Raw genomic sequence first — 13,322 nt, forward strand, 5'->3', positions numbered from 1 at the left:
AAAAGCTAAGCCAACAGGGGAGAATAATGATAATAATAATGTTAATCATGTGTTTTGGGTTTCCTACCATTTAAAAATAAAAAGGAAAAGTCTTTTTTAACTTTGTCTGAAACTCCACAAAAAAAAAAAAACAAGACAGCTTTCTTCAAATGAGAACCAAGTCTTTGGTTAAGACTGATAATCCTCTTTGCAATATTGTTTTAATGTAAACATGCAAGATTACTCTATTTATGGTGATATATAAGAGTTCAGAATGGGACATTTTTAATTTAAGATAAAGTTTTAGGCTTTTTCAAATGATAAGAAAATGAACTTAGCAACAGTATCAACTGGTCGCCCCGTTTCATTACTATGGTTGGTGCTTTACTCTGACAGCTACTTATTGGAGTATCTAGAGTAATAGCTGCCAATTGGCCAAAGTGCCTATAAATGTACATTCATTCATAGTCTGCAGGGGATAAATCCGCCATTCACGACATCATTTGTTGATCTCTTAGTCTTACACGCTGTTGCATCATTTATCATTCCATTTTTAGGAGTTATTATGGAAATTATTTGCACAGAAAACTGCTGAGAGCCTTTGAAAATGTTGTAGTGTCATCAATGACCTAAACCTTTTCTCCAGTGTGACCAGCAGGTCAAAGAATTCACACAGTGGAAAAATAACTATAGAAGTGCTCGTCAAGTGCCACTTAAGCGGGTGAACATTTATATCTTTAATTAATCTCCTAAATACTTTAATGTCGTATAGGTCTATAGACATACCATTCAAATCCAATCAGTGTTTTTTTTTTCTTTTTTATTTGGTTTATTGCTTTTATATACAGTTTTTTATATTGTTTTTGGCACTACAAGGAGTTGCTACTCAAATTTCATTATACTTGTGTCATAATGACAATAAAGATTTGTGTATTTCGAGATGCGATCTCTGGTTACACGTGTGTTAGTCAGACATATCTTTTTTCCATCTTTTTCTAATAAACAGCAGCCAGGTACAGAAAAACATGACTAATGCAGTAACGTTTGTTTTTGTTTGTTTTCTTTCTAAATGAGTAATGGAAGTCATAGAAAAGACTGATGTTTTCCTGTAAAGTGATCATGTTTCTCCACTCTGCTTGTGTGAATTCTTTTTGCATTTATGGAGGATTATCTGTGTTTACCAGTATTTTCTTGACTGCGTGTGTTTGAAGGGTACATGCTCTATCCCTTTTTTTTTTTACCTGCCTCTTCTAAGCTTTTAACTTGCATATTCTCTCAGTGTCCCTGTCTATGTTTGATTCTCTATAATGATGCTGTCTGTGCTGGATACTTCTCTATTTTTTCCTTCTCAATTCTGAAAGATGACTCAGCCATCAAAACTGTTTCTTAGCCTTATCATCAATTCATACTTATTTTTTATGATGTCTTATATAACGCATATTTTATAAGTTTTGAGAAAAACCAATTTAATAGGAGTAACACAAATCTCACTGCTGAAGACCCCTCCAGCTAAGTATTTAAAATTATCATGTTATCTACACATTAGACCCATTAAACGGCTTAACTAGGCACTAAATACTCTTTCAAGGTCCAACATTCATTATTAATTAGCAACACATTTTGCGACAAAATACTTTAAGGTTTGTTTTTTTATGTTTGTAATGTGTGTTTCTGCTTTATTTATATTTCTCTTATGTTTTGTCTGTATTCTGTGATTTTGGATATTATTTGTATGATTCAGTGGAATGTTTTTCAGTGCTGAGAGGCAAAGACTGCAGTATTTGCCTTCAGGATTCTTTTTAACACTGTGTCTCAATCCATTTCACTTTTACTGTCTTAAACATACCTTTGCAGTATTTGGCAACTTATTCTTACTGATTATTTCATTTAATCACAGAATATCAGTATCAGTTTCTCAGAACAGCAAAACTGTAAAAACTGACTTCATGCAGGTATTATTTTCCAAATGGAAGCCAACCAAATAGGACATTGCCTTACATAAACAAGGAAAATGGATTCAGTGCTGGACACACTACAGACAGAGCTCAGTGCAAAGCATCCCCAAGCAACAGCAGAGCCACATTTCCCAGTCTTGTTATTGTGTCAAGAAAACAGAAAATAAAGCTTGGTCTACATGGTTGTTTTGATTCTGAATATACCAAAAACAACTAAGATATGTTCAGCTCTGGCCAAAGTCACCTACTGAAATGAATGTTTGATAGTCTGGAGTTTTAGTTCTTTGCTAGATGTTTATATCAAGCCATTGCACAGACTTAGCTCCTGTTTTGCTTCTTTTGCATGACCACGGTATGTGGGTGTCAAGGCTGAATTTAACTTCAAGTCAAATACAGTCTGTCTCTTTCTAGTCTATTTATAATATTTATTGTAATCTTGTATATCAACTTTCTTTGCAAGTTCTGCCTGAATTGGACAGTAAGAACTTTTACAGTGTGAGAACTTTGGGAGATAATAATAATAATAATAATAATAATAATAATAATAATAATAATAATAATAATAATCATGCATTGAATTTTATACAGCACTTTATCATAGACTTTATCATAGGGATGGCTAATGTAAAGCAGCCACAGTCCTCAGGAGGGCTGTGCGATATGGACCGAAACTCATATCTTGATATTTTTTCGAAATAATGGCGATATACAATATAACTTTTGATAATTTTAATTCAAATTATGTTTGACCAGAAAGACAATTCTGGGTTAAATTAAATTTGCTGGTGCAAAATGCCAAATCGGCTCATTTATTAACAAACGGCTGCAAAATATCTGCTAGTGTGGCTTGTTTAGGGGAAGGTCTGGGTTAGGACAAACTCAGAAATCCATATAACTGAGCTTTTCATGCGATTCTGAGAAGTAGTGAAAGCATTGACTCCTGAAACAAGTATTTTGATCCAAAATAAGCTATAAAAAATATGTATTTTGATATAGGCGATATTGTAATTTTTGATATCGCCAAAATAGAAAACTATATATCTTGAATATTGATATATCGCCCAGCCCTAGTCCTCAGTCATATGTTAAATATCAAACATGCTGATCAATCAAGTTAAAAATGATTTAATCAATGATGCAATGTTCTGATAATCAGTTAAATGTAACCTATTCTAGTGGAAATGAGATTTAGAAGCTGCTTCTGCAATAAAAAGCACTTTAAATGGTCGCTTGTGGAGGTGGAATTGTTTGACAAACTGTGACGTAGTGATGATTACTCGAGAAAGTATGCGACTCATGTAACTCCAGCTGGCTTTATGAATCTTAAATTCCTCTGATGGTGCAGATCCTAGTGTAGACTTACCTGGTTTAAGGTGTCTTCCTTGTTGAGCTGGAAGGCGTGCAGCGTGCGTCTGTAGTAAGATGGCTGATTGCATCCAGATGCTGAACTTTTTTAGTTAGTGCAATGCCATAATCTGTCCATCGTAATGTTCACTGTGTTCTGTGGAATAACGTCCTTGGAAATGGTTGACACGTAACAAAGCGATAAAATGTTAGATTCAAATGCTATTTCCTGATATACTCAAAATGAGGCCAATAATAAGAAGAGTAATCTTGACGTTTGAAGATTATGATGTGTGAACGCTGGATAACTGAAATGTTTAAATTGGTGATGCCGATGTACAAAGGGATGTTGCGTGTATTTAAAGGCTAAAAGTTGATATAAATGACTCCAAAGACATTTCTGACACAAATTACGGTAGTAACATCAAACATGCATTCATGTGATAGGTTGCGTAATGCTTTAAGTGCAGAGTTCTGCTTCAGTAAAATCCCAGTAGAGCATTAGCAGGGACCAAACCCAGCATGTGGTGTCTTTTACAGGATTTAGACCTCGGGCTGGCAATAATTGCAAAGGACTTTTATTTAAATATTGAAAGTGAGGCCTGGATTCAATTTTATTCTCTTAGTTTACCCAATTACTTTTAGGTTTACAATAAGTTGTATGTTTACCTGGTCTCACCTAAATACTTTCACACTAAAACAAAATGTATGCATGGAAAATGCATCTTGAATTCTTCATTTTAAATCAGTGCAATATTTTAAAGCAGGCATTTTGGGGTCCCTAAAACATTTTCCAAATAATGAAATCATGACTCATCATAATTATACATCTTTGTTAACACCCACATCATTTGTTACTAGTGTTGAGTATTAGGGGTGGAGGAAATAAATGATTCACATAAGAATCGCGATTCTAATCATCCACGATTCTGAATCGTTTCATAAACTTAAAAAAAATGATTTAAAAAATAAGAATAATAAAAATTTTTTTTTTTTTTTTTGACTTTGCAACATACAAGACAAAAGACAGGGAGAAACAACAATGTGATAACCCGACAGCATGCACCCAGAGAACAATTGGATGAAGAGAGGAAAAATGTGTATTAATGATGAAATAAGATATAATTATAATAATAATAAAAATTCTACATTGACTCAGCCGGCAGCCCCAGAGCCCTAAGAGGCTGAGGGGCCCAACCCAGCAGACACAAGGGGGCCGCGGTACCCATCTCCCCCCCAGACCCCCACCACTCCTTTTCTTATGCCACCTTTTTGTATACCTTGAACTTATTCTTGTTGTCACTGAGAGATGAGACTTAAATAAAGGGGGCAGCTGGCCTAAGCTTTTATTTAGGCAATTTTATTTATGCAAGTTATTTCTTGTACATTGAGTTAGTTTTTTATTTGTTTAGCATGAATAAATGTTACTTTGTGTCTTAAGTTTGTCTTTGTGTGATTACATCATTGGAATCAGTTTATTTCAAATTATCTCATACAAACTGTATTGTTTTGATGCCATAATTTGCCTTAACACACTATGCATTGTATCAATTTTTGAATCGAGAATCGGTTAAAACGAGAATTGATTTTGAATCAAATCTTGACCCTAAGAATCCAAATCGAATCGTGAGACACCCAAAGATTCACATCCCTACTGATTATCCAGCTTGAACATTGGATGGATATTTAAACCCATTGACTACCGAACATACAAAGTCATTAAGAATTTAGGAAAGAATTATTAATTAGTCACAAAGGAATTTATTTTCTGTAAATGTACTTATGATTATGAATGTATGTTTCTTTTCTTAATATAAATAAGAAACCCCCCTGCATTTATAAACACTAAAATAGTTTTGGTTGATTGTTGTGGACTAGTTAGTAATTAGTTACAATGGTGTTCCTAAGACATCTCAGACTACATGTGGCAGCAAACGGTGTCATTGCTAAAATTTAATACAAGATCATTTCTTTACACTTTACAAAGTGTTTATTCAATCAACGTAGATCCCTCGTTCTGCCATCACCAACCTATATTGTTGAGTAGGATAAAACTGTGAACATTACAGATGTTTAAATGTAGATCTTCTTGTTCTGCAGGTCAGCGTTGGCCAGTGTGAACTCTCCTGCCAAGACTAACTCCATGGAAAAGAAACTGCATCTTAAAAGCAAAGAACTACAAGACACTCAAGACAAATGTCACAAGGTGAAAACATGGAACATCAGTGTTGGACTTTTAGAGAGAAAAAAAATTGGTCAATAATTCTAGTTTGTCTTCTGTCTCTGCCATGGAAACCTCACAATTACTGATCTTAATCGGAATACAAAGCCATTTTAGTCACTTTCCACAGTCAAAGCTCCTTATAAGCTCGGTCACGCTTAGTTATTGACAAACACACGCACACATTTTCACTCAAGATGGTGAAGTTGCTTTAGAATGTTCTTAAGGTTCAGTTTTAGCAAGGACAAAGTCACTTAGTATGATAGAACTTAAACTGTACTTGTATTTCAGTTTTTTAGATCTTTTAAACAAAAGAAACCCAATCTAACGTTGCACAAAGGTCTGGGTTTTGAGTAAGAGCTAATGAGCGGTAGCATTTGTCATATATTATCAGGTTCGAGGCATAGTGTGAAGGGTTTTTTGTTAGAGCACATGGATAAGGTAGTTATCCATTGCATCTTCCTCATAAGAGCCTTCTTTGTCTGAATCGACTCATTAAGTTTGAAACAGCCTTTGACGTTTTTAGCGTAACATTGATGAGATCCTACTATGAAAAGCGATTTAATGCTGTGAATTTTACTTTGTTTTTTTGTCAAGATGGAGCAGGAAATCACCAGGTTCCAGCGTAAAATGTCTGACCTGGAGTCAGTTCTCCACCAGAAAGATGTGGAGCTCAAAGCTTCTGAGACTCAGAGGAGCATCCTCGAGCAAGACCTCGCCACCTACATTACAGAGTGCAGCGTGAGTAATGCAGCCCACAGTCTGTGATCATTCTATGCCAGTCAGCTTTTATTTTTATACTTTACTTTTGCTTAAATTATGGGATCTGTCTACTTGGGATAAAGTTAAGGCGCGTTCACACTGGTGAATCCTGGAGCAGATTAACCACTCCAGGCTTCGTTTCCCTGGAAAGTTTGCTTCTTTTGTCCCTGTGTGAACACAGCTGAAGTGTAGAGCAGTGGTTCTCAAACTGGGGTCCTCGAGCTGTAGCTTAGGGGTCTATCAAATAATAAAATTTTCAAAAAGTAGATCATTCCTTTGGCATTTAGGAGTCACTTGTAACTGACAGAGTTTGTCCTGTCACTTTGGAGTAATTATAAAAGTGTATTTTGAACAGAAACTGATCCAAGTCATCATGAAAAAATGATCATCTGTTTTCTAACTCGTCCAGGACTATTCCTATGTGAAAGCAGTCTTCATGGGTGTTTGGACAACCAACGTTTTTCTCTCAAAACAGCCATCCAAATAACATTGGATATTGTTTTTTTAATTTCCATTATGTTGTTGAATGTTAAGAAAGTCTGAACATGTAGTAAAGGGTTTGTCTTAATCTGTTTCCAGAGTCTGAAGCGAAGCTTGGAGGAGGCACGTGTGGAGGTGTCCCGGGAGGATGACAAGGCTATGCAGCTGCTGCATGACATACGCGAACAGAGCAACAAGCTGCAGGAAATTAAAGAGCAAGTATGTAAATATTCTCATCCCAGTCATGATCTGTCCCCGCCTCCTCATCATGGTAATGCAGCTCATTCAGAAACCAGATTTACAAACGTTTATCTGTATTTAGTTAAATATGGTAGGTTAAAGATTAAGAGAGAAGCTTTTCATTATAAATCGAAAGGTTCATCATGCACTGAATAACATTTAGTGATAATGATTGTACAAAACAAGGTATTAAAGTCAAATGAGGGAAAAAAAACAGAAAGCAATATAATGGCTTTGCTGTAATCAGTGTCATTACAATCATTTAAAGTTGTTTTGCTGAGAAAAGAGGTGACTTATCCCAAATGTGGATAACAATCATTCAAGGATGTTTAATTTCCTAATGGATGTCTTTGCTGAGGTTTTACTAAACTCATGCACTCACTTCTTCTTTTTGTCAGTGCACTGTTTCAGTTCACACCCTTAATGTAGTACATGTGATGTTAAAAGACACTTGGTAATAAATGGTCATTGCTATTATGCATTAGACTCTCTATGCACATCAAAACTTTCAATACATCTTTCAGGAGATTTTAGCCTTTTAAAAATTGCATTTTTCTGAAGAATTGTGACGTACATCAAAATTTTTACATAATTGTTTGCTCTAATTTGTGGATTTGGCAGAAGTTGTAAATTGAAGTGAAAAAAGTGCAAATAAAGAAATATCTAATGCAATATTTTGCAAGAATGCAGCTTCAACTCAATTTACAATCACCAACATTTACTTTAGCACACACTCAGTCTCTTTACACTTATATTTCCAGCAGCATTTCCACATTATTAAAACTCTTACATTGCAGCCAATTGATCTCAGTTCTTGCCAGCTACAGAGAGCCTTTTTCTAAAACTCTGAAGTAGGGCTGGGCGATTTTGCCAAAAATGCTTAGAACAATTTCAAAATAAAAATTTCAAGCTTTAACCCAGGTTTTAGCAAAAGTACAACAGCACAAAGTAGCTTAACTTTTCTGATTAAGAACATATTTTATAACATATAACATTACAATTAAAACTCTCCCCTTAGCATCTCAGCATAGTGCAAATAAAATATTAAACATGCCTGTGGCAGGCCAGCGTTTCTGCTGGCCTGGCTGCATCTGCGGGCCCGGGGCAGTTCCTGGGTTTGCGGTTGCTGTTTTTTGCACATATACTGGTCTACGATGTACTGGCACACCTTGGGATGTGGGATAAAACTCATACTGGGCTTAACTTTAGACACGTTAATCCCAAATACCTGCTTTGGGTACTACCACTCACTCATTCCCCCTGTCCACAGCCACCACCATTATAGCTAAGCTTCACACTTGTCACCATACTGGCTGGATTACACAACATAATAAGCGCAATATGTTCTACAACTTCACATCTCACCCTCACTGTAAAATAATCTATTCTTCCCCACCCTTTCTATTTCCTCCCTTTCCCCTCCCCCTCCACCTAGGTGTAACACTGCTCTCCCTTTTTATATCCTCCCTATAATAAAAGATCTCTTACCCTTCCTTAGGGAGGGCTGGTGATGGTCACAATTAAGCAATAAAAGAAATCAATTTATTTTATTGCAATAACAAAACATGCATTGCTGTCTCATAATGATTGCACTTCTTGTAGTGTTGACCTTTGGCGACCGTGGCTCAGGTGGTAGAGGGTCGTCTTCTGATCGACAGGTTGGGGGTTCGATCCCAGTACCTGACTATGTGTCGAAGTGTCCTTGGGCAAGACACTGAACCCTAAGTTGCTTCCAGTGGTTGACTAGCGCCTTGCATGGCAGTCCTGTCCCACTGGTGTGTGAATGTGAGAGTGATTAGGTGAATAAGCTGATATGTAAAGCGCTTTGAGACTGCTTCAGTGTGGTGATAAAGCGCTATATAAATCAAGTCCATTTGCCTTTGACAGCATGTGCAGACAAGAGGAAAAAAGAAAAAAAAACATGCCTGTGGCACACATATAGCCGGTATTCTACTCAAAGGGTAAACAAATGTACAGTAAATAAAGAGGGGCTGGCTCACATCGCAGACAGAATGCAAAAAAGTCTGAAAAACTTTGGTGAGGAAAAAAATTATAATATTTTATTTATTTATTTATTTAACCTCAAATTTGCAAAATAAAAATGTTTTTTATCTACAAATTCGATAATCGATTTTTTTGCCCGACTCTACTTTGAGGTAAATATGTAACATATGTATGTTGTTGTGGAATCACTCTGTGCATTCTGAAGTTTAATGTTTGCCATTGGAATACAGAAATATGTGGAAGTTGATATTGTATTTTTGAGTTAATTCTCAAGATAAGAAAACAACGTGGGAAGTTACTATAGCCTATGTCACGTACCGTATAATGTTACTCACACATTTTTAATTGTACATCACAACTTTTGCTCAGGAGTACCATGCACAGCTGGAAGAGATGCAGGTGACCATCAGGCAGCTTGAGGAGGATTTGTCTGCTGCAAGGCGTCGTAGTGATCTCTATGAAGCTGAACTTCGAGACTGCAGACAAACCAGTGAGGATCTGAAAAGAAAAGCTGTGGAGTACCAGCAGAGAATGCAGAAGGTGTGTTTGCTCTAGTCAAAAATATATATATATTTTAATATTTTTGGAAGTCTAAGGTAAATTGGTACAATTTTTTAATTTGTGATGTCCCATAAAATCTCTTTTTGGAGAGCACCTTTATAATGCTGGTTGGTAGGAGGCCTATAGATGCACTGCTGAACTTATTAGATCTCCCAGATGGATTGGGAGCTCCTGTTGGTCTTGTAGAATGTTTTACACGTGGTTTCTGTACCCATAAAGAAACCCATAAATACATGATGGCAAAACCAACTTAATTTATTTTGTTGATATACTGCCGTAACACTGAACAGGTGAAAGTTGTTGATCAGATTTTTTATTTTTTTGTTTTTGATTCAGGCAAAAGAGCAGGGAAAAGCTGAAGTGGAGGAGCTTCTGTCCAAACTGGAGAAGGTAAATTCAATTTAGTATCTTTTTATAATTGGCTGTCAGTACATTGAAGTTTGATGACTGAGCTCATCAGGTATGTTTCTTGTGTTTTAGACCAATTCTGAGCAGCAGGTGAAAATCCAGGAGCTTCAGGACAAGCTGTCTAAGGTACAATACATCTTGTACATCATTGTTCTTTTTTACGATGGCCTTTTCTCCTTGTTTTAGATTCTTGAAATATATTTTTTTCTTTTCGATTTTTCTTTTTTCTCCCATCAGATACAAATCAGGCCACTCATTTTGTTCTTCTGCTTCCATTCCCCTGAGAACATCTTCCCACTGTCTCAATGGGCTAGATTTGTCTCGGCATTGCACGACCCAGTAACGGCCTTTGACCTTTTGCTTGTCCCCAGGCTGTGAAGGCGAGCACAGAAGCCACTGAGCTGCTGCAGAATGTGCGACAGGCTAAAGAAAGGCTGGAACGAGATCTGGAGAGGCTGAAAGGAAAAAGTGATTCCAGCGACACGTTGAAGCGCCGCCTGAGAGAGACAGAGGTACTAGACAATATCTACATCACTACTTTCTTTTCATATAAACTGAAACCTTTTTTTTGTTTAAATTAGGCTTTACACTGATCTGATCGGCTACATCAGATTGGCCAATATTTTGCATGTTATGTAAGTAATGTGATCGACTGTAATGTCTTAATTTGCCGATCCGATCAATGACCTCATAGTCAGGATGAAACTTTCTGTAGATGCTCCCATTGCATTGTTTTATCGTCTCATTTACACCAGAGAGTTGTTTGCTTTTTGTGACACAGCTTTATTTCACTCACATTTGTGCACAAAGGTGAAAACCTATGAGCGAACGGCAAAAATGTCGATCGGTTGGAGCGAAGTGGCTGAGCCCTGGACTTCTTCCCCAGTCTACCGGCTCTGAAAGCAGGGACAGCTTCTGCTGTTAGCGTCAGTGTGTGTTTGTATGTGTGTGCACGTTTGTTTTGTTTATTCAGCCTGAGCATGTTCAAAGTGAGAGTCCTAAAGCAGAGCAATGCCTCCCGTTTACTTTCGCTTTCATAGCGGACACTTTTGTCTGTTTTAGAGCAGTGGTGTGTGCGTGCGTGCGTGCATGTGTGTGCGTCCCACCTCCGCTGTGCACCTGTGAATATGGACTATAAGCAACAGCAGGTTTTGCGATGCCACAGTCAGTAAATATGTATTTGCTCTTAATGCTAATGCTAATGGAGGCTTCATGTAGTTCCAGTGTGGTCTGCCTTCACAGCTTCATCTCCAACTTTCTTGTTGTTGCTTCACAGCAGTCATTGAGTATGACATGGGTAAATCAACAGCTGCAATGTTTATTTTGCTAATCGCTCAAAAACAGCATACAGCATTTTAATCGAGCTGCTTCGTTCATACACGCTCACTCACTCCGCACACTGGTCGAGCAACTAGGGCATTCATTCACAGTTAAAGGGCCACGCAACCACCCACACGCATGCTGATAACAAATGTTATGTTCATATCCTGCTTGGAAATTTTCAACTCTTCCACTCCCTCACAGTCACAAGGCTGCATTTAGGTCCCGAAAAATTGTACCGTTTGATTTTTGTGAATTAAACGGTATCAGGTAGTACCAAAGGAATTTGGTCGGTACCTAAAAAAAAATCAACAGAAATTCATATGATTGGATCGGATTTTTTTTAAACTCATTGATCGGTGATCGGCCCAAAAATCCTGATCGTATAAAGCCTATTTTAAATAATTTTTTAAAAATGTCTTAACAGTGTGAATTTGTCCATGTAGCCATATGCTATTTTTTTATTGTGTAAGCAGGAGGGCAGGAAAACTCTGGAAAACCAAGTGAAAAGACTGGAGATGGTTGAGCGGCGGGAGAATAAGCTAAAGGATGACATTCAGACCAAATCCCAGCAGATCCAGCAGATGGCTGAAAAGATCTTGGTGAGAGAGCTGCAGATAAAACTCGTTAATACTCCCCACCTCTAATTTAAAGCCCCCTCCCCTCCCACCTCAAAAGCCCCCTCCAAGTTGATTTTTTGTTGTTCACAAGGACACACAGGGCTTTGAGTCATTCTTTACACACGCTGATTTCAGAGACGTATCGAACAGAATTTTACCATTTGGAGCATGAGCAGACAACGCTACGGTCGACTTGTGGACTCCCACCTTTTTGTAGCAAGTTCTTTTTTACTTTTGCCTTCATGTTTCCTTCCTGAGAGTCAAGTGTTCATTTTGAATAATAGTCTGAAGGAGGAGGTTAAAGCTTCTCGGAACTCAGGATTTGAGGATATCTTTTTTCATTCATTGGAATATGTCTGTTATTGTTACAGTTTTAACGTTAGATGTTTCTTGTTATGCTTTTATTTCGGCAAAGGAACTGGAAGAGAACCTGAGAGACGCTCAATCAACAGCACAGAGGATGGAAACCCAACTGGTTCAAAAGGAAAGGCTTTATGATGACAAAATTAAGGTACTTAGGGAAACCTTTCATATAATGGGTGTGACTATTACTGTGCAAAACTTTTAAGAAGGTGTGGAAGATGAGCTGCAAAAACTCAAAACTTTAAAAAGTGAAACGTTGGTTGTTTGTTTTACTCAATGAATACATTTTGGAAAAAGTAAAAATCCAATAATACAAAGTTCATGTGACCTTATTTTTATGGAGGACCAATTCTACCATAATTCAAAATTAATTAAATAATAAGTTAAAAAAAAAAAACTACAGATATATACCATAAATAAATTAATTAATACCTAAATATATTCTATAAATGCTATTTGATGTTGGTTTGTTTGTTAATATATGTATGCACTTCAGCACACATAAAGAAATGTAATACAAATGAGGGGGGGCTGTTCACACTGGCTTAACTTTTCACTTATTGGTTGATCGGCAACCATTTATGTCATATATTTTGGTATTAAGTAATGTATTTATTTATGGTATATATATTTAGGTATTCAGTCATGTATTTATTTATTTATATATGGCATAAATCTGTGGTTCTGTTTTTATTTATATATTTGTTTTAAATTATGGCAGAGTTGGTCCGTCATAACTTTTCACCTGATGCATCATCAGTTCGTCCGCGGACACTTTGATTTCACCTGATTATGGTTTCATTTTTCTTTATTCTAAAGATACCTTCAAATAAGCCTTTCAATACAAGTTTAGGACCATTTAGAGTCTATCCTGTTTGTGTTGCATGATTCATAAATATCAGTCTGTATTTCTCAGATTTGAGGACACCTTTACTTCACTCTCACTATTCTGCACACCATATTTTTTGTTTTTTTTAAAGACTTTTGGAGTTAAGACATTTTTGCTGCCTTGTAGTCATTCTTCCTAATACAGTTTTGGCCTGGTAATGTCATTCTCTATCCTTT

The 13,322-nt window shown here is 36.7% G+C and overlaps 1 protein-coding gene across 3 annotated transcripts in view; it reads left to right on the forward strand.

Annotated features, from left to right (window-relative positions):
• The window catches only part of cita (citron rho-interacting serine/threonine kinase a), a 54,049-nt gene that overhangs the window by 13,821 nt on the left and 26,906 nt on the right, over positions 1-13,322 (forward strand). For 2 of the 3 annotated variants that reach the window (XM_028446454.1, XM_028446456.1), the window contains exons 11-19: positions 5,379-5,484; positions 6,097-6,240; positions 6,841-6,960; positions 9,355-9,525; positions 9,883-9,936; positions 10,027-10,080; positions 10,326-10,466; positions 11,751-11,876; positions 12,310-12,405. In XM_028446454.1, coding sequence (XP_028302255.1) covers positions 5,379-5,484; positions 6,097-6,240; positions 6,841-6,960; positions 9,355-9,525; positions 9,883-9,936; positions 10,027-10,080; positions 10,326-10,466; positions 11,751-11,876; positions 12,310-12,405 — 1,012 coding nt within the window. Of the gene's footprint in view, positions 1-5,378; positions 5,485-6,096; positions 6,241-6,840; positions 6,961-9,354; positions 9,526-9,882; positions 9,937-10,026; positions 10,081-10,325; positions 10,467-11,747; positions 11,877-12,309; positions 12,406-13,322 lie in introns of all 3 variants that reach the window. The other variant, XM_028446455.1, reaches the window with a different exon arrangement.

Source organism: Gouania willdenowi, chromosome 5, assembly GCF_900634775.1.
Source record: "Gouania willdenowi chromosome 5, fGouWil2.1, whole genome shotgun sequence".
Lineage (NCBI taxonomy): Eukaryota > Metazoa > Chordata > Actinopteri > Blenniiformes > Gobiesocidae > Gouania > Gouania willdenowi.